At 44.1% G+C, this 27,618-nt stretch overlaps 1 protein-coding gene across 1 annotated transcript in view; it reads left to right on the top strand.

Annotated features, from left to right (window-relative positions):
- SYNE1 (spectrin repeat containing nuclear envelope protein 1) overlaps positions 1 to 27,618 on the top strand; it is a 385,540-nt gene that overhangs the window by 151,595 nt on the left and 206,327 nt on the right. Inside the window, exons 7-11 of the mRNA XM_069955314.1 lie at positions 14,815 to 14,907; positions 16,075 to 16,253; positions 18,379 to 18,575; positions 19,256 to 19,365; positions 25,700 to 25,807. Coding sequence (XP_069811415.1) covers positions 14,815 to 14,907; positions 16,075 to 16,253; positions 18,379 to 18,575; positions 19,256 to 19,365; positions 25,700 to 25,807 — 687 coding nt within the window. The remainder of the gene's footprint in view (positions 1 to 14,814; positions 14,908 to 16,074; positions 16,254 to 18,378; positions 18,576 to 19,255; positions 19,366 to 25,699; positions 25,808 to 27,618) is intronic.

Raw genomic sequence — 27,618 nt, 5'->3', positions numbered from 1 at the left:
GTATGCCACCAATACTTTTTGACCTCTTAAAGTGAAGATTTGATGCTTGAGCCATTTCTGCTATGAGTTTGAGATTTTCGGGTTCAACAAACGATAAGAGGCATTGATATTGGCAGATTAGCATGTACATTCTGTCTATAATAAGATTGTAGAACATGTCAGCGTTTTATATAACACAACCTTAACAGTGAATGCCGTCACCAAGGATCAGAAAAGCTCAACTAACAATAACTAATACGGACTAACAATAATGCATGAAAGTGCCTCATGTTTGCTTTGCTTCTTATTTTGATAACCCTAACCCTACTTTCTATGGTGTGACGACTCCTACTGTGGCGTACAGAAATGGGCTCATTGGCTGCCTGTGTCCCCTCATTGAGATCTGCCATGTACCCACAGTAGAGTTTGAGTTTTTTCCTGGAAGCATCACCCCTCTAAGGCCCTATTCACGTATCTGTGGCAAATTTCTACAGTCAGGAAACAGTATTCAGGAAGGAGGCTTCAGAAAACCATCAGTATTTCATGGCCGTAAAAACGGAGAAGTAAAAAAAAGTGGTGTCGTCCTCTGACTTCTGTCACTGCGTGCCACAACGCTGGGGGGAGATAGCAGCCTCTTGTGACTGGAGGTATAATGTGGCCTCTGACCACAAGAGTGATTGATGGAGTTGGGAGTCAACGGCTCCCATCTCGGCCAGTCACAGCACAGTATTTTACTGCATGCACATCTGATTAGGAGCACATACAGATAAAGAGCCAGCATCAGCTCCCAGCAGCACTTGCTTTAGCTTTGGCTGTCCAGGCATGATGAGAGTTGTAGGTTTGCAACAGCTGGAGAGCCAAGGTTCCCTACCCCTGTTTTAGACCCTGGCAAGCACTGCATGAAAGTCACTTGCAAATCATGCGCTGTCATGTGAAATGGTGCAATGAAAGTGTAGATCACAATTTTTCTTTCTTTTAAATTACCTGGCGCCAGAGATTTGTTATTTACTCCTAAAAAAAAAAATCTCTCGTCTTCCAGTACTTATCATCTGCTGTATGTCCCTGCAGGAAGTGGTGTATTCTTTCCAGTCTGACACAGTGCTCTCTGCTGCCACCTCTGTCCTTGTCAGGAACTGTGCAGAGCAGCAGCAAATCCCAATAGAAAACCTCTCCTGCTCTGGACAGTTCCTGACATGGACAGAGGTGGCAGCAGAGAGCACTGTGTCAGACTGGAAAGAATACACCACTTCCTGCAGGATATACAGCAGCTGATAAGTACTGAAAGACTGGAGATAATTACGAATTTCTGGCAGTTTCTGGCACTCGTTGATTTAAATTTTTTTTTTTTTGTGAGCAACCCCTTTAAGTGAGCGAGAGAGTGTCGTTTTACAGCAGTCTACTTTACTTTTCATTTCCTCTATATTGGGATTTCACACCTATTGCGAGGACAAGGCTGTCTTGTATAACATGGAAACCTCTTATTTATTACCTTTTATACACAAGGAAAAGCACTAGATAAATGTAATTTATGGTTCTGTTGCCTTTTATGTTTTTTTTTTTTTTTTTTTTACTGAATATCCTTTTTTTTTTGTTAAAGCTAAAATAAAGCACAAAACAACCCACAGACCTGGAAAGTGCAATTGAAAACCGAGGTTTTGGTCTTGACTTGGAGAATTATAAGGGGGAGGTAGTGACACATCGTCTGGAGCGCAGAGATTGATAATTGTGGAAACAACTGTAGTTCAGACGCACAGATTGAATTGAGCCAAAGATTGATGATTTACTCTGAGGCCTAGAGCCACGGTACAGAGTGAGATTAATGTTTCTGCCTGGCCTTAATGTTAAATGAAAGACTTGCTGATACTGTATTCAGAATTATCTACAGTCCATCCCTACACACTACAGCACAGGGGCAGGAAACATTGGCTTTCCAGCTGTTGCAAAACTACTACTCCCATCATTACTTTCTTCTCTTTCAATATTTTTATTGACTTTTAAAGTGTCACTGCTGTTTACATTTTTTTTTTTTTTAGTACAGCCAATTTTAAGAAACTTTGCAATTGGGTTTATTAGCCGAAAAATGCATTTTTATCATAAAAAAGCAGTTTAAAGCTCTCCCCCCTGTCTTCATGGTTCTCTTTGGAGAGGGAAGGGGTGGAGCAAGATGAGGCAACAAAACAGGACAACAAAGAGTTAATTTACATCTACATCAACGGGCTATCACCTCTGGAGTCAGCACTGACCTCTCTGACCTCTGAATACCGTCTTTCACACAGGTCCCGCTGTGTAATCCTTTGTTCTCTGCTCTCTGCTGGCGACTAATCTCCCCCCTCCCCTCTCCATAGGTTACACAGGGATCGTCTGATGTAAAAGAGTTGAGATTTCCTGATAATGAGCAGTGACTGAGAGAGAGAGGGGGGGGGGGACCTGGGGAAAGTCTTTTTGAATGCAGATAATGGCAGATTTGCCTTATACACTCAATTACAAAGTTTCTTAACCTCGCCTGTACTATTGATTTCTGCAAAAAAAAAAAAAATAAATAAAATAAAAATACGTCAGTAACACTTAAAAAAAAAAAAAAAAAGTATAAACATTACAGAAACATAAAATGTCTACAACTTCCTGTTACGTCTGACGTCTCATGTTTTCTGTTTCATTGCTTACATTAGATATTACTAGGATGACACATTCGGGATATCACATATAGATGTAGCTGAGCTGACTTTGTCTGATTGATAACACAATGTTACATTAATTCCCAGACAGTAATTCTAGAAATCACGGAGGTAAAAACATGTTGCAGTTTGTTAAAGATGTTCTGCGCACTTTAGAAGCATAAAAGAACACTTCCTAATTTTTCGTTCTCTAAAACGTACCTGTCATTCCCAGTGATTTTTTTTCTAAAAACGCTACCTGTTTTTGTTGCCTTAAAGTGGTACAGAAAATACAGTGATGCCAGGGGTGAGGGGATCATAATAAAGAATATATACTTACTGGTCCCCCGTCCCCCGCAGCGCCATACCTACGCTCCCGGGACCCCATCAGCGTGCTTCCTCCTGCGATGGATGCTCCGCTTAGCTAGTCAGCGACTAGGGTGGGACACTGATGCAGTCATTGGTTGGCTAAGCTGTCAATCCATCAGCCGAGCAGGTACTCTTGTAGCAGGAAGCTGGATGAAAATGAAATCTGCCGAATGTCCAGATGCTTGTTGACGTGGCACTGCAGGGACATGAGGACTGATAAGTACAGTATACATTCTATATTGTGTTCCCCCCCCCCCCCACCCTCTGCCTGCACTGTATTTTTTGTTTTTGCCTGGAGTATACCTTTAACGCTATAGGGTGGTGACAGGGTGTTTTATTGCTATTACTGCCGTTATTGAACCTCTGAGAGCCATCTACACAGCTGTTTCAGGAGGTGGGATCAGAGCTCGGCTCTTAGCCAGTAGTACATGCCCAGCGTCCTCCTTTCCCTTACTTCTCTGACCAAGCACAATGAAGAACCCGCACCTTACTTTTATGCCATGACAAAGTGCCAAAGTGCAAGTGACAGCTTACTGGACAGAACAGGCTGGCACTTTGCTGGGGGAGATAGTTTACAGACTCCTACTATAGCTGGCATGTGGAGAGAAAAGGGGTTACTGATGCACTGGTTTTGCAAGAATGAAAGAAATAGCAACAGCATCACAGCAAGGAAGGGGTTACACTAAGCACTGACCTGCTGCTAACAAGCTAAAGGGAGGGTGTGAGAGGAGCATTGTATATATACAACAGTAGGTGCAAGTCTGAACACAAGGGACAGCTGCTCAGAACTTTATCAGTGGTCAGAGATCACATAGGAGACTTGATTTACCTTTCAGGGACAGTGAGGATCCTCTGGAATAGGCAGGGTTAGTTTGCATTCTTGCAGTCCAGGCTTTCTGACAAAAAATAAAAAATAACATCCATCAACCTCCCCCCACCCAGCGCTGGTGTATACATCCCACCCCTCCGCTCTTCGCCCACTTGCTAGGCTAGAGACGTAATGTCCCAGGCCCGCTGACTGGCTGAGTGGGCATGTAACATCACGTCCCAAGTCCCGTGTCTAGACCAGAAAGCTGCCGAGGACTGGAGTCTCCTGGGACACTGGATTATTTTATGTCCAATATAAACAATGTGACAGGTGTCCCTGGCTGAGCAGGTTGCTGCAGTCATCACAACTACCACTGTAACGTCACAGCATACTGTATATAATGGTCATATGGCTAGAGCAGGTTTTCCTCAACTTGCTATGTGTAAAACCGTCTAATGTGTTTTATGGGTGCACGGAGCATAAGTGTTACGGGTGCACGGAGCATAAGTGTTATGGGTGCACGGAGCATACGTGTTATGGGTGCACGGAGCATAAGTGTTACGGGTGCACGGAGCATAAGTGTTACGGGTGCACGGAGCATACGTGTTACGGGTGCACGGAGCATACGTGTTACGGGTGCACGGAGCATACGTGTTACGGGTGCACGGAGCATACGTGTTACGGGTGCACGGAGCATACGTGTTACGGGTGCACGGAGCATACGTGTTACGGGTGCACGGAGCATACGTGTTACGGGTGCACGGAGCATACGTGTTACGGGTGCACGGAGCATACGTGTTACGGGTGCACGGAGCATAAGTGTTACGGGTGCACGGAGCATAAGTGTTACGGGTGCACGGAGCATAAGTGTTACGGGTGCACGGAGCATAAGTGTTACGGGTGCACGGAGCATAAGTGTTACGGGTGCACGGAGCATAAGTGTTACGGGTGCACGGAGCATAAGTGTTACGGGTGCACGGAGCATAAGTGTTACGGGTGCACGGAGCATAAGTGTTACGGGTGCACGGAGCATAAGTGTTACGGGTGCACGGAGCATAAGTGTTACGGGTGCACGGAGCATAAGTGTTACGGGTGCACGGAGCATAAGTGTTACGGGTGCACGGAGCATAAGTGTTACGGGTGCACGGAGCATAAGTGTTACGGGTGCACGGAGCATAAGTGTTACGGGTGCACGGAGCATAAGTGTTACGGGTGCACGGAGCATAAGTGTTACGGGTGCACGGAGCATAAGTGTTACGGGTGCACGGAGCATAAGTGTTACGGGTGCACGGAGCATAAGTGTTACGGGTGCACGGAGCATAAGTGTTACGGGTGCACGGAGCATAAGTGTTACGGGTGCACGGAGCATAAGTGTTACGGGTGCACGGAGCATAAGTGTTACGGGTGCACGGAGCATAAGTGTTACGGGTGCACGGAGCATAAGTGTTACGGGTGCACGGAGCATAAGTGTTACGGGTGCACGGAGCATAAGTGTTACGGGTGCACGGAGCATAAGTGTTACGGGTGCACGGAGCATAAGTGTTACGGGTGCACGGAGCATAAGTGTTACGGGTGCACGGAGCATAAGTGTTACGGGTGCACGGAGCATAAGTGTTACGGGTGCACGGAGCATAAGTGTTACGGGTGCACGGAGCATAAGTGTTACGGGTGCACGGAGCATAAGTGTTACGGGTGCACGGAGCATAAGTGTTACGGGTGCACGGAGCATAAGTGTTACGGGTGCACGGAGCATAAGTGTTATGGGTTGTGTTATGGGTGCGTGGAGCATAAGTGTTATGGGTGCACGGAGCATAAGTGTTATGGGTGCACGGAGCATAAGTGTTATGGGTGCACGGAGCATAAGTGTTATGGGTGCACGGAGCATAAGTGTTATGGGTGCACGGAGCATAAGTGTTATGGGTGCACGGAGCATAAGTGTTATGGGTGCACGGAGCATACGTGTTATGGGTGCACGGAGCATACGTGTTATGGGTGCACGGAGCATACGTGTTATGGGTGCACGGAGCATAAGTGTTATGGGTGCACGGAGCATGTGTGTTATATTTATCAGATGGTCATAATAAAATTGATATAATTACTCTGTGGCTTTATATGTAATGCATGTCTGGTAATCTGTGTGATCTGTCATTTTAACTAAAAAACTTTTTACTTTCCATGCAAGTCTGTGTACAGAGGATCCCCGGTTAGTACACTTTTATTATAGTGCCTGCAGTTATTACATTGCCGCTGTAGGACCCCGCTCGCCTCTTAGTGTAGTGCAGCTTTATGTTACTTCCTCCTATGTAAGTGCCCAGCACTATGGCATATATATAGTATCTCAGCTAAAGGGGTTATCCAGCGCTACAAAAACACGGCTGCTTTCTTCCAGAGACAGCACTGCTCTTGTCTCCAGGTTGGGGGCAGGTTTTGTAAATCTGATCTATTGAAGTGAATGGAGCTTTACTGGAAACCGCACCTGACCTAGAGACAAGAGCGGTGCTTTAAGGGTAACAATAGAGAAGTACATAAAATACATCTAGATTGCTGTTCCAAAATAAACGGCCAAGGACAATGGGTGACCTGACACCCAAGACTAATATTTTATTACTTTATTTATGACTAAATGATGATGTTATTATTAATAGACAGCCATCTTTTGGCGTCAAAAAGACATCGGTAAAACAACATTGTGTGTACATAGTCTTAATGTTCTGTCTGATCGGTGTATATACCTGTATATATCATAGCGGTCTATATTTCCTCCACGTTACCCAGCCCATTCGGCATCTACCTGTGTGTTTATCCCTGTCTGCGTTGTCTTAGGTTACATAGGCAGCTATATGTGATCTTTCTGCATGAGATATTTTCCACATGACCAATGCATGTCAGCTATACAGCAGCCATTTCTATAAGCACATGCTTCATCCAGCAGTATTGCCCATAAACTATTAGCAGGTCTCCAATCATCTCTGCAGCATTGATAATGTTATGTGATCAATTTACATATGGCACCCGGCTTATCAGAGTAATATAGGGTATAAAAACTGAGTATTGGCATAAAGTGGTTCCCGCAGACTGGGTTCACACTGCAGTCCATTTAACATATATGTTTTATTAAAAAACGGTTTGCAAAAACGCAGTGTGGACCCGGCCATAGCTGGTTATTATCACAACTACTGGGATCAATGCACAAAGGATGTAAAACAATAAAGCTGACACATATAGATTCATCTCAATAAATTGGAATCTCATTAAAAGGATCATTTATTTTAGTAATTCAATATAAAGTGAACCTCATATACATGTATAGATTGATTACACACAGTGATCGATTCTATTTCAAGTGTTTATTTCTTTTAGTGTTAATGATTATAACAACCTAAGAGTCATTATCTCAGAAAATTACATTATACAAGACCAATTAAAAAAAGTAAAAAAAAATTGTCGGTCTACAGGAAAGTATGAGAGTAAATGCAGTCAGTACGCTCAAGTTTGTCCGAACCCGAGCGTGCAACATTTGAAGTTGGATGCAGCCCTATAGAGTATAGGAAAACAAGGATGCATCAGCCGCAGGCAGGGCCGCCATGAGGAATTTTGGGGCCCCATACAGCCAAAGTGTCAGGGCCCCCCCCTATTAGCAAGAGCAAAAATTTGTGATGTATCTTTAACTGATGTCTCCGGAGTGGCGTACTGAAACAGTTGCTTTGGATATGCCCCACGCCAGCAGAGTTCTGTGCAATAACACAGTAAAAATATGATGCTCGAGCTCCCAGCAGCAGCTACGTCTGCTCACCACTACAGAGACATTAACTTTGTGGCAGGTACACTTTAGGAATTACTGTTATTTTAATTAAAGGGGTACTCCAGCCAAAATTCATATTTTATTGTATTGCCCTATAAAATTTATATAACATCTAACTATACTGTCACTACCGCTTCTTGCCGCATAGTGATACTATCTGCACTTACCGTGACTGGAAGTCTTGACCTATAGAAAAATGCTTTCGTCTCATCTTGCTGGCTAGGATCGGGCACCATCTTGGGTCAGTGATGTGTCTGCTTGGTGGCCCTGGTCCTTGCGTTGGGGCATGTAAGAGACTAGGAGGCCACTTTTGTGGGGCAATACAATAGTTAAATATCAATATGGTAGGAGTACCCTTTTAACTTTTGCAATATGTATGAAGTTTAGACTGGTCAGGGTCTAAATGCCCTCCAATCCTTAGCTATAGCCAAGTAAAATGCACAGTAGCATGGGTCACTCTTCAGCTCAGTGCACAATAGTAGGGTCACTCCCCAGCTCAGCGCACAGTACTAGGGTCACTCCTCAGCTCAGTGCACAGTAGTAGGGTCACTCCCCAGCTCAGTGCACAGTAGTAGGGTCACTCTTCAGCTCAGTGCACAATAGTAGGGTCACTCCCCAGCTCAGTGCACAGTAGCATGGGTCACTCCCCAGCTCAGTGCACAGTAGTAGGGTCACTCCCCAGCTCAGCGCACAGTACTAGGGTCACTCTTCAGCTCAGTGCACAGTAGTAGGGTCACTCCCCGGCTCAGGGCACAGTAGTAGGGTCACTCTCCAGCTCAGTGCACAGTAGCATGGGTCACTCCCCAGCTCCGTGCACAGTAGTAGGGTCACTCCCCAGCTCAGGCCACAGTAGCATGGGTCACTCCCAGGCTCAGGGCACAGTAGTAGGGTCACTCCCAGGCTCAGTGCACAGTAGTAGGGTCACTCCCCAGCTCAGTGCACAGTAGTAGGGTCACTCCCCAGCTCAGTGCACAGTAGTAGGGTCACTCCCCAGCTCAGTGCACAGTAGTAGGGTCACTCCCCAGCTCAGTGCACAGTAGCATGGGTCACTCCCCAGCTCAGTGCACAGTAGTAGGGTCACTCCCCAGCTCAGTGCACAGTAGTAGGGTCACTCCCCAGGCTCAGTGCACAGTAGTAGGGTCACTCCCCAGCTCAGTGCACAGTAGCATGGGTCACTCTCCAGCTCAGTGCACAGTAGTAGGGTCACTCCCCAGCTCAGGGCACAGTAGCATGGGTCACTCCCCGGCTCAGTGCACTGTAGTAGGGTCACTCCCCAGCTCAGTGCACACTAGTAGGGTCACTCCCCAGCTCAGTGCACAGTAGTATGGTTCCCTCCCCAGCTCAGGGCACAGTAGTAGGGTCACTCCCCAGCTCAGGGCACAGTAGTAGGGTCACTCCCCAGCTCAGTGCACAGTAGTAGGGTCACTACCAGGCTCAGTGCACAGTAGCATGGGTCACTCCCCAATTCAGTGCACAGTAGTAGGGTCACTCCCCAGCTCAGTGCACAGTAGCATGGGCCACTCCCCAGCTCAGTGCACAGTACTAGGGTCACTCCCCAGCTCAGTGCACAGTAGTAGGGTCACTCCCCAGCTCAGTGCACAGTAGTATGGTTCCCTCCCCAGCTCAGGGCACAGTAGTAGGGTCACTCCCCAGCTCAGGGCACAGTAGTAGGGTCACTCCCCAGCTCAGTGCACAGTAGTAGGGTCACTACCAGGCTCAGTGCACAGTAGCATGGGTCACTCCCCAATTCAGTGCACAGTAGTAGGGTCACTCCCCAGCTCAGTGCACAGTAGCATGGGCCACTCCCCAGCTCAGTGCACAGTACTAGGGTCACTCCCCAGCTCAGTGCACAGTAGTAGGGTCACTCCCCAGCTCAGTGCACAGTAGTAGGGTCACTCCCCGGCTCAGTGCACAGTAGTAGGGTCACTCCCCAATTCAGTGCACAGTAGTAGGGCCACTCCCAAGCTCAGTGCACAGTAGTAGGGTCACTCCCCAGCTCAGTGCACAGTAGTAGGGTCACTCCCAGGCTCAGGGCACAGTAGTAGTGTCACTCCCCAGCTTAGTGCACAGTAGCATGGGTCACTCCCAGGCTCAGGGCACAGTAGTAGGGTCACTCCCCAGCTCAGTGCACAGTAGTAGGGTCACTCCCCAGCTCAGTGCACAGTAGTAGGGTCACTCCCAGGCTCAGGGCACAGTAGTAGGGTCACTCCCCAGCTCAGTGCACAGTAGTAGTGTCACTCCCCAGCTCAGTGCACAGTAGTAGGGTCACTCCCCAGCTCAGTGCACAGTAGTAGTGTCACTCCCCAGCTCAGTGCACAGTAGTAGGGTCACTCCCCAGCTCAGTGCACAGTAGTAGTGTCACTCCCAGGCTCAGGGCACAGTAGTAGGGTCACTCCCCAGCTCAGTGCACAGTAGCATGGGTCACTCCCAGGCTCAGGGTACAGTAGCATGGGTCACTCCCAGGCTCAGGGCACAGTAGTAGGGTCACTCCCAGGCTCAGGGCACAGTAGTAGGGTCACTCCCCAGCTCAGTGCACAGTAGTAGGGTCACTCCCCAGCTCAGTGCACAGTAGTAGTGTCACTCCCCAGCTCAGTGCACAGTAGCATGGGTCACTCTCCAGCTCAGTGCACAGTAGTAGGGTCACTCCCCAGCTCAGGGCACAGTAGCATGGGTCACTCCCAGGCTCAGGGCACAGTAGCATGGGTCACTCCCAGGCTCAGGGCACAGTAGCATGGGTCACTCCCTGGCTCAGGGCACAGTCCAGCTGATCACAGGAAATAAGCTCCATAGACTATAATGGAGCCTGTCTCCCATAATCAGTTGCACTGTAAAGCCCCTATTACACAGGGTGACTGTGAGAAGCAAACGAGCACTGTCAGCGCTCGCTTGCTTCTCTTTTCCCGCTCGCAACCGCTATTACACAGGGGAGGCCACGAGGAGCTGCCCGGGTGATCACTAGATTGTCCGGGCTGCCCATAGAGGATAGTGGCGGTCTACTGTCGCTGCTCCTATTTCACAGAGCGACAGCAGCAGATCGCTGCTATCATTGTCATTTTTATTTCAACATGTTGAAAGACAAACAACAGCAATGATCAGCCGACATCGTTCATGTCTGCTGATCATTGCCTTCTATTACACAGGATGATTATTGGCCATAACGGACGATATCGGCAGAATACATATATATATATATATATATATATATATATATATATATATATATATATATATATATATATATATAATCGTTGGCGATGTCTAAGCAGCCCTTGCCCTAGAGTAAAATAATAAAAAACTATCAGCCGATGATCGTTTCATCAGCTGATCGTTGGTGATAATCTGCCAAATCAGCCTGATCAGTGTTATGGTGCATTTACACAGAGAGATTTATCTGACAGATTTTGGAAGCCAAAGCCAGGAATGAATTTGAAAGGAGGAGAAATCTCAGTCTTTCCTTTATGACCTGTTCCCTGTTTATAGTCTGTTCCCGGCTTTGGCTTCAAATATCTGTCAGATAAATCTGTCTGTGTAAACGCACCCTTATGCTGGGTTTACATGAAGCGATAATTCGCCCAATCGATCGTTTAACGATTTTGAAGCAACGATTTGGCTGTTATAACGATCAGCATTTAGACGAATAAATCGTTAGAAAAATCGTTAGAATATTCGTAAGAAGAATCGTTATTGCGATCGTTTTTAAGATCGCTTAAGCCCATCTTTTACATAGCGAACGAAAAACGATGATTTAAGAACATGTTGAAAGATCAAAATGAACGATTTTTCGCTCGTCGCTTGATCGTTTGCTGTGTTTACACGGAACGATTATCGCTCAATGCGATCGTTATAGCGAAAATTCGCCCAATAATCATTCCGTGTAAACCAAGCATAAGGGTATGTTCCCACTGAGTAAATCAGGTGGAATTCAATCCCACCTGCCTCAGTGTGCCATAGCCTGTCTATAGGAGAACGTGCGCTCCTCCGCTGCTGCCGCTCTCCGCTCAGAGAGGTGACATACGGAGGAGCGCGCTTTCTCCCATAGACAGGCTATGGCACACTGAGGCAGGTGGGATTCTGTAGCGGAAAGTTCCGCCGCAGAATTCTGCCTGATTTACTCAGTGTGAACATATCCTAATAGGGCCCTAAGCTAAGCCAAGGGGTTTCAGAACTCTGACAGATCTTAATTCTTGACATGTTTGTTTAACATGTCAAAAATGTATTTAAATTACAGAAAAACTTTAACTCCAAAAACTGCTAGTGTTTTTTGATTGTGTGACCCTGCTGATCTGTCACTGTAGCCGCCCAGCTCCTCATTCCTACAAATATAAGAACAGCGCTGAAATGAGGAGCGAAGCGCCTACACTGACAGATCAGACATTTGGACGAACCTGCTGAGTTTAATGTACAGAATCCTACATACAGGTTATATATATGTGTCCACACACACACACCTTACATACCATACATCATATACACACAGACATACAGTATACAATACATACAGTGACACTGTACACAGGTATACACACCTATGCACATTACAGACTTACATAATTACTAACACACAGACACACACACACACGTGCATTTTCCATACTATAGATCATACACACAGACATACAGTATATACAGTCACACTTTACACATATATATATACACACTTATGCACATTACATACTTACATCCATACTAACAGACACACATGCACTTTCCATACTATTTATCATACACACAAACAGTATATACAGTCACACTTTACACAGATATACACACTTATGCACATTACAGACTTAAATCCATACTAACACACACACACTTTCCATACTAAATATCATACACACAGACATACAGTATACACTACATACTGTGACTCTTAACACAAATATACACACTTATGCACATTACTTACATCCAAACTAACACACACAGATGTGTACTTTCCATACTATATAACATACACACAGACATACAGTATACAGTATATACAGTCACACTTTACACAGATATACACACTTATGCACATTCCATGCTAACACACACACACACACACACACACACACACACACACACACACAATAAACAGACCTAGACACTACATGGACACAGACACACACCTGTGTGCAGAGAAGCTCCATGTGCTGCAGTCCTCACAGTGTCCTCTTCTCCTCACAGCAGCTCCGGGCCCTCCCCCTCCTCTGTCCCGACATGAGGAGAGGAGAAGACAGCAGGGAAGATAGTGAGGGGTTGGGGGAGGGGCCCGGGGGTAACGTGGAGGGGGCCCTGTCTGTGTGTACACCCTCCTGTCCTGCCTGTGTATAGTAGACACAGAGACAGGCAGGAGGGGACTGTGTGCTGCACAGCTGTCAGGTCGGCCGGGCCCCTCTGATCCTAGTCTGGGCCCGGGCCCCTGACAACTGTACCGCCAATACTGCCCTGATGGCGGCCCTGGCCGCAGGTGATCAAATGCTGCACGCTCGGGTTCGGACAACCTTGAGCATGCTCTTCCGCCACTCAAGCACAGTGATACCGTGGCTGCAAGGACTTTTTCCACAACACTTTTTCCTTCCACTCAACTTTAAAGGGATTATCCAGCGCTACAAAAACATGGCCACTTTTCCCCCTCTCTTGTCTCCAGGTCAGGTGCGGTTTGCAATTAAGCTCCATTTACTTCAACGGAACAGAGTTTGAAACCCCACCCAATCTGGAGACGAGAGGGGGAAAAGTGGCCATGTTTTTGAAGCGCTGGATAACCCCTTTAAGGCTTGTCCTCCTTGTGAGGGTGGTAATGACCCCTGGACAACCGTCAAGTCAGCAGTCTTCTCCATGATTGTGTAGCCTACAGAACCAAGCTGTGGGAACATTAAAGCTGGGGAAAACCCTTGCATCTTTTCCGTGGCGTTCATGACGCCATAAATTTACAATATTCAATTCTTTCAGAATATTCTGAATACTGACTTTTTACGTTTTCATTAGCTATGAGCCATAATCATCCACTTAAAGTGGTACTCTGCTCTGTTTTTTTTTCTTTCAAATCAGGTGGTGTCAGAAAGTTATAAAGATTTGTAATTTGCTTTTACTTCAAAATCTCCAGTCTTCCAGCTGCTGTATGTCCTGCAGGAAGTGGTGTATTCTCTCCAGTCTGACACAGTGCTCTCTGCTGCCACCTCTGTCCATGTCAGGAACTGTCCAGAGCAGCAGCAAATCCCCATAGAAAACCTCTCCTGCTCTGGACAGTTCCTGACACGGACAGAGGTGGCAGCAGAGAGCACTGTGTCAGACTGGAGAGAATACACCACTTCCTGCAGGACATACAGCAGCTGATAAGTATTGGAAGTTTTTAAGATTTTTAAATAGATGTAAATTACAAATCTGTATAACTTTCTGACACCAGTTGATTTGATAGAAATTTTGATTCGTGGAGCACCCCTTGATGTAAATCACTCTGTGTGTAGTGACTATGTGAGGGTATGTTCACACTGAGGAATCGGGGCAGATCACCTGCTGCGGATTCTGCTGCTCACCCTCGCTCATGGCCACCCGCATCTCTGCTTATGCTGTAGACTCCATTCTGTGGTCGGGTGGATTCCGCCGTCCGTCCAAACAATGAACCTGTTTGCTCCTTGGACATATGGTGGAATTGGCCCGACCATAGAATGAAGTCTATATCACGGGCAGAGATATGTGCAGCTGTTAGCTGGGGCGAGCAACGGAATCCGCAAGAACTTCTCCTCGCCAATTCCTCAGTGTGAACTCACCCCAATATGTCAGTTTTGTTTTTTTGAATTGAATCATTGACATTAATTTACTTTTTGTCAATTTATCTTAGGTGCTTATATTTTTTAGGCGCACCTTCTTAGGGCTTTCGTGGCTACACGCCATGCTAGACAGAAGTGGGCTTTGCATACTGATAGCAAATACAAAGCAAAACATAATACAAATATGAAAGTAAGTTGTGAATAAACAAATTACAAACAAAACTAGTGTGGGATGGAGAGGAGAAGAAAACTGTATTTGTTTTGCAGTCTGTGGTGTACAGCGCCACCTACAGGCAGCACCTATACATTTGTATATTTGTGATATCTCCGTACAGTATAAATTAATGGTCATTAGGGAACATTAATGAATGGAGGAAAGTTTGTAAAATAACCGGAAACCATATGAAGAATATATCATAATCTGATACAATCCTTTTTTTCCCCCTTCAGATTAAATTGGTGAACATAAACTCCACAGATATAGCTGATGGAAGACCGTCCATTGTGCTCGGTTTGATTTGGACCATAATCTTATATTTTCAGGTAAATTGAAACTGTATGGGCCTACGTGTATGCGTCACAGCTCTGAGAATCAGAAGACTTCCTCTTTACCTACCCAGCTGTAATATGGTGTATTCAAACAGTTTTGGGTCCACGTTTTGGTCCTTTTTTATTTTTTATTTTTTTAACGAAAACCAGAAGTGGAACCGATAGAGAGAAAAACTGTAATGGAAACAATATAACTAGTTGCTGTGTCTCGGACTCGTATTTAATTTTGTTACAAAATACTGACCAAAATGAGGCTCAAATGCTTTATGTGCACATGGCCTTAAAGGAGAGAAAGTGCCAGAGATTTGTAATTTACTTCTATTTAAAAATCTCTAGTCTACCAGTACTTATCAGCTGCTGCATATCGTGCAGGAAGTGGTGTATTCTCTCCAGTCTGACACAGTGCTCTCTGCTGCCACCTCTGGCCATGTCAGGAACTTTCCAGAGCAGGAGCAAATCTCCATAGAAAACCGTTCCTGCTTTCCAGACAGCACTTATTGCAGGACATACAGCAGCTGATAAGTACTGGAAGACTGGAGATTTTTGAATAGAAATAAACTAAAAATTTCTGACACTTTCTTACACCAGTTAAATTGAAAGAAAAGCATTTTGCTGGGGTACCCCTTTAAAGGGAAACTCTCATCAGGTTTGTTATGCTAATTAGGCGTTTGGGGGTGGGGCTACTGCTATCAGTGCATTGTCCAGCCCCAGGCAGCCCACCCACAGCTGAACTGGTTGGCTGAGTGGCGGATCAGTGCACTGGGATCAGTAGTCCTGCCCCAATGCACCAAAAAGCCCAATTATTATAGAGTCTGTAAGGAGCATGTGAGCCGACTATGGAGGCAGACAGTGTCCCTGTGGCGTCATACTGTGAAGCTGTAGGCGCTCCTTGTGTACAGCATTGGTGCTCAGTATAGTAACATAGTATGACATTATGTACTATAGAAGCCGGCATCTGATTATGGAGCCATATAGTTTGGTTGGGTCAGTACTATACTTCTCTATACTGCAGTGAATTCTGTACAGCAGGCCAAGTGATAACGCCATAGATCTTACGAGTGAAATCAGACAGTGAGGCCTGATACCGGACTCAGCGGAGAAGCCTACCATTTATTGAAGAGCTCGGGTGGGACATTTATAATTCTTCTTTTTTTTTTACAGATTGAAGAGCTAACCAGCAATCTCCCCCAGCTGCACTCACTGTCCAGTAGTACGTCTTCTGTGGATAGTGTAGTGGGTTCAGAGACTGCCAGCCCTCCAACCAAACGCAAAGTGGTTACTAAAATTCAAGGAAGTGCCAAAAAAGCCCTGCTGCGATGGGTGCAGTACACAGCCGCCAAGTAAGTGCAGGCCTCTATTGATTTCTTGTGTCTTTGTGTTATTAAGATAAAGTTTCACCGTGTTAGCTACCGAGTACTGAGCCACAGACATGGGGGGGAACAGGTCATAGGGAGGGAAATGGATAATACTATTGTCTTTGAATGGTGGCCTTAGTTCCCAAACTCCCAATCGGTTGACTGTAATGTGCGTTTACACAGACAGATTTATCTGACAGCAAAAGCCAGGAATGGATTTGAAAAGAGGAGAAATCTCAGTCTTTTCTTTATGACCTGTTCTCTGTTTATAGTCTGGCTTTGGCTTCAATAATCTGTCAGATAAATCAGTCTTTGTAAACGCACCCTAAAGCTGGTTTCATATATACTATTTCCACCGTACGATCAGGATGCATGTCAGGAACCTGTCCAAAAGGTATGTCAGTGTATACCAGCAATGTACGGGTGAAATGTGATATGAATCTAGCCCGCCATATTAACGTAACAAATGCAAAAAGCGGACACGTAAATAGTGCACCCCACAAGATTCAGTACAAAAAATACTTTATTGAAAGAAGCAACACACCAACATGATTAAAAACTTTTAAAAACCACACTGGGTACATATATGCCAAAGGAAAGACTAATATAATATAATATAAGGGCCCTTTTACACAGAAAGATTATCTGACAGATTATCTGCCAAAGATTTGAAGCCAAAGCCAGGAGTGGATTTGAAAAGAGGAGAAATCTCAGGCTTTCCTGTATAACCTGATCTCTGTTTATAGTCTGTTCCTGGTTTTGGCTTCAAATCTTTGGCAGATAATCTGTCAGATAATCTTTCTGTGTAAAAGGGCCTTAATATAATATAATAAATGACCAAATCTGTGTAATCATACCATATAATACAAATAATATGGACAGGATACAAGAGTTTGGCCATTTTTTTTCAAAACTGCCGGGGAGGGGGTGAGTGGAAAAAACAACATGCACTTACCTCCCCAGCTTTGGCGCTGGTTTCCACTGTCTTCCTCTTTGGTCTTCGGGCGTTTCTGGTTTAGAGAGTGGACTTGGGATGTTACCTTTCAAGCCTGCTCAGCTGGGGACCCATCTCTGTCGCTGACTGGCCGAGTGGGTCTGACACGTCACTTCCCAGGTCCCCACTCATACCTACATATGGCCGGGGACAGTGAATTGTAGTGCAGGAGCTGGGGAGGTAAGTGCATGTTGTATTTTTTACCCACCCCCTCCCCGGCAGTTTTGAAAGAAATTGTCCCTGCCCAGAATTCTCCTTTAACAGGTCTTATATATAATATAAATAGGTGATCGGTTATCCTAAAAGTACTGTCTCTCTCACACAACAATAAAGTGCACTAGTGCTGTATAAATATATACCACACCTTAGCTGAAAGAAAAAAACAAACAGTATAAAGTGCAAAACAGTAACCTCTAAATATATACAGTACCTCACCACAACTGAGAGGGAGAAAAGACAATGGCAAGTATGAATATGAAAGAATGCGTTCTGGTCCCTTATAGCACCATGGCATTGGCCCCCCTGGAAGACTTGACACGTATCGTCACCCTTTGGTGACTTTGAGCACTAACCAATTCAGGCAGATATCTGGGAGATCCTATTGACTTCAATGGGATCCGTCAGTTTTCTGTCTTTTATCCATTTATTTTGCAGGATTTGAGCGGACAAGAAATTACTGCAGGCAATCATTTTCTGTCTGCTCAGATCCTGCAAAACAAACTGAACTTTTGACTGCTGCGTCGCTGGCTCACTCACCACTGCTGGGCTCCAGTTTCTCCTAGGCTCTGGTGTTGTCACGACCCCGTAGGAAGGGTGTGCTCAGCCATTCAGTGACTGCAGAGGGATCCCGCCTCAGTCACTGACTGGCTGAGCAGGTATTCCTCAGCCAGATTGTGACGTTACATGAACAGTACCTGCAGGAGGCCAGTGGTGGTCAGTGAGCCTCTGACATGGCGCTGTGGGGGCACGGGGGTGGGTAAGTAGAGCTTTTTTTTATTATGTTCCAGCTGAGTTCCTGTCCAAAGCAGAAAGCCTCCCAAATCTTATAAGTTATGTTTTTTTTTTTTTTTTTACAGTCCTAATAATAACCTGGATTTTTTTTTTTAAATATTTAAGGCGTCTTGGAATCGAAATAAAAGATTTTGGACCAAGCTGGAGAAACGGCATTGCCTTCCACTCAATGATATATGCAATAAGGCCAGAACTGGTGGACATGGAAAAGCTGAAGGGGAGGACCAATCGGGAAAATCTAGAAGAGGCCTTTTCAGTTGCAGAGACTGAGCTGGGGATTCCACGGCTGCTGGATCCTGAAGGTATTTTATGTGCCATTACATGTAATATTTTTTTACCTAGAATTATATTTATACTTGATTTTATATCATTTTACACAGACCCCCATATTGTCTGGCAACATCGCTAGTCAGCCATGTTTCTTTCCGGGTAAATGATATTGTAAATGGAATGAGATAAAACGTCAAAAAAGGCCATACAAAGAAGCCTAGGCCACTTTCTGCTCCAGTGTGTACCAGTACATCCTGGTAAGAGTGTAGTTACCGCTCCAGGGGGCACTGGTACGTCTTTAGGATTGGGTGGGGTCAGTAGTGGGAGACTGCTGTCAAACACAAACACTTAACCCTATGGCACTTACAGGATGATGGGTCTGCCTTGTTGCCCATTTGCACCCCTCCAATGTTATTCTGTGCTTCCAATGATTGCAGTGGTAGCTGGAGGTCGGGTTTTATTTTTTTCCTGTTAAAAACCTTCCAGATTTACATAGGGCGTGCGCCACATTAGTGAACCCAGACTCAACCGACAGCATTACAGCTTATAACTGAGGCATTGTTAGTAAAGAAAGCCAATGTGTCTTTAAATTTGCCCGACAAAGAACCCAATACTTTTCACCAGGACACACACACACCATGTAAGCCTAGCCTCACATCGACCATTGTGTTGGCCAGTTGTTTGATTATTTTTCTTTACTGTTTGTATTTAGATGTTGACGTTGACAAACCTGATGAGAAGTCCATCATGACTTACATAGCTCAGTTCCTAAAACTCTATCCTGATCCCCAGAACACCACAACAGACGGCCAGGAAGATGAGGTAAGTGTCATAAAGACCTATCCCTTTAAATAAACCTACTAAAATCACTGGTTAGTGCTGCAGCTGCCAGGGTTGACTTTGTATATATGTAAATAAATTATTTGCAGAATCTGCAAGTGCGGTGAGTGCAGGAAAACTTATTTTCTACTAGCACTAATAGCAATATACATGAAGTGACTATGGCTCACTACTCCATCTTGTGGTGATGTGTTGTACTTCATTACAACACCATCCAAGAAGCAGTTCTAATAGGTAAAAATATCTCTATACTATGACATCCGATGGAATATGTTGCTGTAGACCACCAACCCCCACCCATGACTCTGGTATGAAGTGGGAACCATTCTTGAAAGTTACAGCAGCCTATTAGACTACTTGGGTGGAAATTCTTGTACAGAGAGTCTGAGTCCAAGTACAGATGGCATGATCTGACAGCACATCACCTCTTTTACCACTTTATCCACTGTGTATACAGCTCATTGTCACACATGCTAATGCCCTGGAAGGTAATCCATAACTCCTGGCCATACCTGTATTTGCTTGCATTGTAATGTCGGTCATTTCTGATGTTTCCTCCTCCGTATTTTCTAACGTTTTTGCCATTCTCTATTCTTTCTTTTCATTGTCATTTCATTCTCTTAACCAGTAATTCTGTTTACATCCCTCTTGTGCTTTACTATGCTTGCCAGTTACAGCTAGACCCTAGGGAGATAGAAAACACATTAGAGGTATGTAAGCACATGCGATGGCATTACGCGTGACAGTATTATTTATTGCATGCATGTGCTTTACCTGTACAGCAAGGTGATGCAAATCAGTTGTTCTAGTATGATTATTGAGAAAGTTATATTGCACTTAAATGTACAGGTCGTCATGTTACAGGATACCCATTAATATGTAAGACCAACAGGCCATCTGCACTTTGTGGTTTTAAAGCAATTCTGTCATTTTAAAGGGTAACTCTGGTAAAAAATATTTTTTTGTAAATCAACTGGTACCAGAAAGTTATATAAATTTGTAGTGTACTTCTATTTAAAAAATCTTCAGTATTCCAGTACTTATCAGCCTCTGTATGTCCTGCAGGGAGTGGTGTATTCTTTAAAGGCTGACACATTGCTCTCTGCTGCCACCTCTTTCCATGTCAGGAACTGTCCAGAGCAGGAGAGGTTTTCTATGGGGATTTGCTGCTGCTCTGGACAGTTCCTGACATGGACAGAGGTGGCAGCAGAGAGCACTGTGTCATACTGGACAGAATACACCACTTCCTGCAGGACATACAGCAGCTGATAAGTACTTGAAGGTTTAGGTCACAAATTATTTACTTATAAAGTAACAGCCATTTTAGCAAACACTCATAGATTATCACCATCTACATCTACACAATTATAAACATTATTTTTTTTGGTGGGGAGGCAGGCTAGGGTGATAAATATAATGCTAAAAAATGTAAAGATAAAAATAAAAACATTTTTGTACTCATCTGCCCTTATCCCCCACTGTAACCGTTCTGATGAAGCCCAGTCCCGCTGTGCTGCCTTTTTCCTGTCTTGGTCACCACTAATTGGCTGAGCGGCCATTGGCTTGTGTCAAAACTAAGACCAGGACGTGCTGCCAGCAGGACCAGGCTTCATTGGCAGGGCAGCTGTGGGAAATCAGGGCAGGTGAGTAAAAGTTTTTTTTTATTTTTTTTATTTTTTTTTTTCTAGCCTGATCATATTTAGCTAAAGATTGGAGCACACCGTGTAATAGTAAGCCGCATAATTTTTTATAATAAAATCATGTAGCTTGTAGAATTTGCAGACAGCATCTCTGCCCTTGTGGCTTTGACACCAGACAGTGGCCTGTACATGTTGTAAGGATTTGTTAGTATGATTTTCTCTTGCTTTTGGGGATGTGATGCCTGGTTGTGGCCTGCAGGTGTCACTGTTGTAGTTGCTATCCCTGTCTATGAATGCCTTTTACTTCCTGTGAATACTGCATAATCTAAGCCTGCCAGTATTTCATGTGGATGAAAGTGAATGTAACTTCCTCATTCATTAAATACCCACTCCTCCACATGTAAGCCTCAAGCAAGATTGAGTCAGACTGAGTAGCTGGAAAAGTATTGAGACCAGTCAGGAAAAATATGTTTATTTTGGAAACTAATACACAAAGCTTTTTTTTTTTATATCTCCAGTAGCTTAATGTATCTCTAATGGAAAGCTGCCTCTAAATCACCATTTATCTTGTAAGTCAGTGGTTCCCTTCAGAGCTTAAAAGGGGTATTCCGCTCAAACATAACCTAAAGTGTCACTGTCATTTAAATGTTTTTTGCAGAAATCAATAGTACAGGCAGTTTGAAGCTCTCCTCCCCCTGTCTTCATTGTTCTCTATGGAGAGGGGAGAGATGAGGCACCAAAACAGGACAACAAAGAGTTAATTTACAGCTACATCTCCTCTCCTCTGAAGTCAGAATTGACCCCTCTGACCTCTGAATACCGGCTTTCACACATGTCCCGCTGTGTAATCCTTTGTTCTCTGCTGCCGACTAATCTCCCTCCTCCCTCCTCCCCTCTCCATAGGTTACACAGGGCTCGACTGATGTAAACTAGTCAAGATTTCCTGATAATGAGCAGTGAATGAGCAAGAGGAGGGGGGGAGGGTGGACCTGGGGAAAGTCTTTTTGAATGCAGATAATAGCATAGTCGCCTAATAAATCCAATTACAAAGTTTCTTAAAATAGCCTGTACTATTGATTTCTGTAAAAAAAAAAATGAAACGACAGTGACACTATTACCATTTAGATGCTGCTATCCGAACTGACAACAGCATTTAAACCCGATCTGTGGTGGTCTAGTGGATGGATCCCCCCACGTGCGATGCAATGTGATCATGAAGGGGCAATCTATACTTCTGGGTGGACTGGGGGTCATGATGCTTATCCTGGCTTTGAGCTCCATTACTTTGGGCTCCAGAAGCCCTTAGTAGTCGAGCACTGATCTCTTAGATCAATGCAGTACATATTTTGGTGTCGCCATGTGAGAAATCGCCCAATCTATTAAATTATCATTCCTGATTTAGTACGGTAAACTGTGTCAGAGAATAAAAAAAGCCAAAACGCTAAATTGCTGACTTTTAGTCACATCAAATCCTGAAAAATTGTAATAAAAAGTGGTCAAAAAGTTGCATATATGCAGTCAAGGTAACGATAAAAAGTACAGATCATGGCGCAAAAAAATGACACCTCACACAGCCCCATAGACCAAAAAATAAAAGCTTTATAAGGTCCTTTAGGGTTTAAAGCGATAGTGACTCCCCCCCCCCCCCCCCTTTTATTTGGAGTTCTCAGGACCATTCTTAAACTTATATTCTGAACATTTTATATCTTACTGTATATAGAATTTCTTTGTGATCTCTCCCCTCAAAAATGCTATTGTTGTTGTTGGTGGACAGTGCCGTAGGGGCAGATCTTAAGTGTTGGAGAATTAGGGGGACTGGGTTTAGACCTCTAGATCGGCCCAGTCTAATGGCTGAGAAGGGGGCGGGGCCTAAACGTGTAATGAAGCTGGGGGGGGGGGTTGCTAGACCTCTAATGAAGCCGCGGGGGTGTGTGTGTGCGTGCTATGGTAGAGATATGGGGCGGTAACATGCCATTAAGCTCCACCCCTGCAACACTGTTCACCAGCAGTGACATACACTTTTGAGGGGAGAGACCACAAAGAAATCCTTTATATGGTAAGATATGAAATGTCCACAATAAAAGCTTAAAGGGGTAGTTCACCAACATTTTTTTTTTATTTCAAATCAAAAAGTGCCAGTGATGTGTAATTTACTTCTATTTAAAAACCCAGTACTTCCAGTACTTATCAGCTGCTTTATGCCCTGCAGGAAGGTGTGTATTCATTCTGGTCTGGACAGTAGGAGAGGTTTTCTATGGGAATTTGCTGCTGCTCTGGACATTTCCTGACCTGGACAGAGGTGGCAGCAGAGAGCACTGTGTCAGTCTGGAGAGAATACACCACTTCCTGCAGGACGTACAGCAGATGATGAGTACTGGAAGACTGGAGATTTTTAAATATAAGTAAATTACAAATCTATGTAGTTTTCTGAAACCATTTGATTTGAAAGAAAAAGATTTTTGCCAGAGTACCCCTTTAATGTCTCTAGTGAGCAATCCTGATCAAGGTCTAAATATATTTATACTGTATGTTATTCCATATAGAAGTATAAACATTGTTCAACATGAACTAAATCTATAGCACTTACATTCCTCCTATGAGGCGGATTCTGTTGACTATGTAACCATATGGTCACCTGGTGATAGAGCAGGAAGCCTGCTTGGCAGGCAGTATCTGTAACAGATGGCAGTGATGGGTTTAGCATTGTGTAAATACAGAGTACATCCTACTTTATATCTATTCAGTGAATACAGTTAATAAAAACTAATTGGTGATACTTTCAGTTATGCCATGTAATGTGGGAAGATGGACCGGCAGGAACTTTTTTGTTACAGACCCTATTGGCACGGGCCGATCTTCATTTTATAAGCAGGGTAGAACCTATGTGCTACATTAGTATTTTTAATTAGTCTGTGGGTGTTCTGAGACGATTCTGTCTTTCCCTTTTATTAGCAGAATATGTTGCTAGGCAACTTTGGCCACCATCTGAGAGGAGAACGCGCCTCGACCATTTGTCTCGCGTTCCTACTTTTTTTCTTTTTCAACAGAAATCCATACATTTCTCAGATTTTCCAAACTATTTACTTAAAAAAAAGTTAATGAAGGGAATTTGGCCTTTTTAACTGAACACAAAAGTGGATCCAAAAAAACATGAGATGTTCAACCAGATGCAGTAATGACAGAATCCCCACACTTAGGGCCTGTGCACACAGAGCAAAAGAGGCGGATATTCCGAGCGGAGTCCATGCCGCAACAGCGGAGCGGAGAGCGAAGGCGCACAACAAATCCCATTGAAGCAATGGGACAGGCAGAATTTCAAGCGGAATCCGCAGCACAGACTCTGCTCGTATTTTCCACCTCTTTTGCTCAGTGTTGTGAGATTAATGGCAGTTCTTTTAAAGGAAAAACATATATTCAGCAAGTAGAAGCAATGCTCTGTAGGGATGATAGTCTGCAGCAGGAGCTGCATAGAGGGAGCCCCCTCAGTCTCCTTATTAGCCTTGAGAAAGTAGCAGCTAAGGGCCTTATTACACGGGACAATTATCGTGTGAAAAATCGTTAAATCGTTCGAATGTAAACGATAATCGTTCTGTGTAATTGCAGGCAACGATTGAAAAATCGTTTGTGTGTCGTTGGTCGTTGATTTAGATCGTTAATCGTTCGCTGTAATTCCACGTTCGTTCGCTCAAGTTCCGCATTTGGTCACTAATCGTTCAGTGTAATTGCACATTGTCCATTGTTTTGCTGGGATCAGAAGGAATAAACGATCATTGTAACGATCGCAATAAGGATCATAGTAACGATCGTAACTAACGATTATCGTCCTGTGTAATATGGTGGACGATTTCGGGTTAACGAAAAACAATCTAATTTGCGATCGTTTATCGTTAGTCGCTAATCGTTAAAAATCGCTCCGTGTAATGGGACCCTAAGTCTGGGCATATAGCCAAGAAGATCGGTTTCTAAGACACAGTCCGTGTAACTGCTGATAGAAGAAGGCGTGTTTTTTGTAGTTGTTTCTTTTTCCTTATCTTTGCTTATAATATGCTTACCACTCAATTAAAAAGAAGCTTTTCAGCTTGAACACAGAGTTGTCTGGTGTGTCCTTTCTGATCTTCGGCACACTGTTTTCATTCAGACATGTCAAAGGTTAAGTTTGCTCTGTGTCTCAGTCCTGATACTAATAATGAAGTTCTGGACTAATAATGAAGCCTGACTTCTGCCAAAAGCTAGACTTGATGGTCGGCCTGGTAATCACTTGGGTTCAAAGTCACAATGGAGTTCTTGATACCCAATGCGATCTGAAAATGGTTTTCCGGGTAAATTATACTAATGTTTGACATCTCACCGTACCCTTGCAGCCTCTTTAAACAAGTCACTTTATTCTCCTTTAAGCCTTTGGACAGAGCATAAAACCTGTAGCATTAGATCCGAAATAAAATCTTCAAATGTGTTTTCACATGAATACACTGTGGAATGCTGCAACAGCTTCTCTGGGTCTTCTCTGTCACACATTCTAAAAAAATTCCATTGATTTAAATTGGGCCCTTTAAGTTTTCATTGTGCTTCCTGTATACTTTCCCTGTGTATAGTATGGTCTACAATTGTTATCCTGCTGTATTGTCCTGCTTTATGCAGTGTTTGTGCACCATTTACACACTATAACTCTTTTGTAGAGAGAAGACAGACTGGCTCTTCGGGACTTGAAAGTTTGGATTGAACAATTTGAAAGGGACATTACCCGGGCACAAACAGTAGAAAGCAGTTTACAAGACAGATACCAGGTATGTGAATAGGACATAGAACCATTGGTGTAATAAGGGTACCAGATGACACTATGAGATGCCCTCTACACTATGTTCATATTTCTTTCTATTAGTAGGGAAGGGAAACTCCTGCCAAAATCTTTTTCTTTCAAGGCAACAAAGATTTGTAATTTATTTCTGTTAAAAAAAATCTCCAGTCTTCCAGCATTTACCAGCTGCTGTATGTCCTGCAGGAAGTGGTGTATTCTCTCCAGTATGACACAGTGCTCTCTGCTGCCACCTCTGTCCATGTCAGGAACTGTCAAGAGCAGGAGAGGTTTTCTATGGGGATTTGCTGCTGCCTTTACAGTTCCTGACATGGACAGAGGTGGCAGCAGAGAGCACTGTGTCAGACTGGAGAGAATACACCACTTCCTGTAGGACATACAGCAGCTGATAAGTACTGGAAGACGTTTTAAATAGAAGTACATTACAAATCCATATAACTTTCTAAGGATAGCTTTACACGTACGTTACCCGCTGCAAGTTTGCAGCGAAATTCGCTGTAGATCCTGTAGTGTGAAGGTGAATGGGTCTCATACACGCAGCGGATCCGCTGCCTGCATGGGACCTGACCCCTTTAACCTCCCCCCGCCGCTGGCCATCCGCAGCCCCGGCCCGGAGCATAGATTACCTGCTCGGCGCCGAGGCTGTGTGTTATGGTCCTGGCTCCCCTTGCTCCTCATCAGCCAGTCAGTGCTCACAGCCCCCCAATTATTTTTTTTATTCTAAATAACCTGTAGAACAGATGAAACAAAACGATGAGAAACAGCTGGATATGTGATATATAAGTTACTGTACAGTATAGCAATCAGCATGTGGTGTATAATGTATAGTAACTGTATAACCCTGATAACACAGCAGCAGCTGGCTATGTGATATATATAAGTTACTGTACAGTATAGCAATCAGCATGTGGTATATCATGTATAGTAACTGTATAACCCTGATAACACAGGAGCAGCTGGATATGTGATATATAAGTTACTGTACAGTATAGCAATCAGCATGTGGTATATAATGTATAGTAACTGCATAACCCTGATAACACAGCAGCTGGATATGTGATATATAAGCTACTGTACAGTATAGCAGCATGTGGTGTATAATGTATAGTAACTGTATAACCCTGATAACAGCAGCTGGATATGTGATATATGTTACTGTACAGTATAGCAATCAGCATGTGGTATATAATGTATAATAACTGTATAACCCTGATAACACAGCAGCTGGATATGTGATATATAAGCTACTGTACAGTATAGCAATCAGCATGTGGTATATAATGTATAGTAACTGTATAACCCTGATAACACTGCAGCAGTTTGTAGTGTAGTACAACAGCCTAGACTAGAGAAGCAGGGCTGCTGTCAGAGGTCTGCTAGCACATTATAGCAGCAGTGTGTATAGCTGAGTGTGAGTCCAGGCACATTATAGCAGCAGTGTGTATAACTGAGTGTAAGTTCAGGCACATTATAGCAGGAATGGAGAGGATGGGAAACACAAGCACTCACAGAGACTGCAGGGAGTATGAAGGAATGAGCAGGACAGATGTGGGCACAGTATAGCAGGTATAGCAGCACTCTGTCCGGGGAGAGAGGGGTTACAGCTATGGAGAGAATTTTGAAAAACTGTGAGCTCTTCTTTCAAAACGCTCTTAATCCAAGTTACTCTTAAACCAAGGTACTACTGTGTGTGTGTGTGTGTGTGTATATATATATATATTATGTGTGTGTGCATATATACAGTGGTATCTTGGTTTAATAGTTACTTAGATTGAAACCGTT

The sequence above is a fragment of the Dendropsophus ebraccatus genome, chromosome 15 (genome assembly GCF_027789765.1).
Source record: "Dendropsophus ebraccatus isolate aDenEbr1 chromosome 15, aDenEbr1.pat, whole genome shotgun sequence".
Taxonomy (NCBI): domain Eukaryota; kingdom Metazoa; phylum Chordata; class Amphibia; order Anura; family Hylidae; genus Dendropsophus; species Dendropsophus ebraccatus.
The sequence above is the reverse complement of the archived record's forward strand: the minus strand, read 5'-3'. Positions and strand labels throughout refer to the sequence as shown.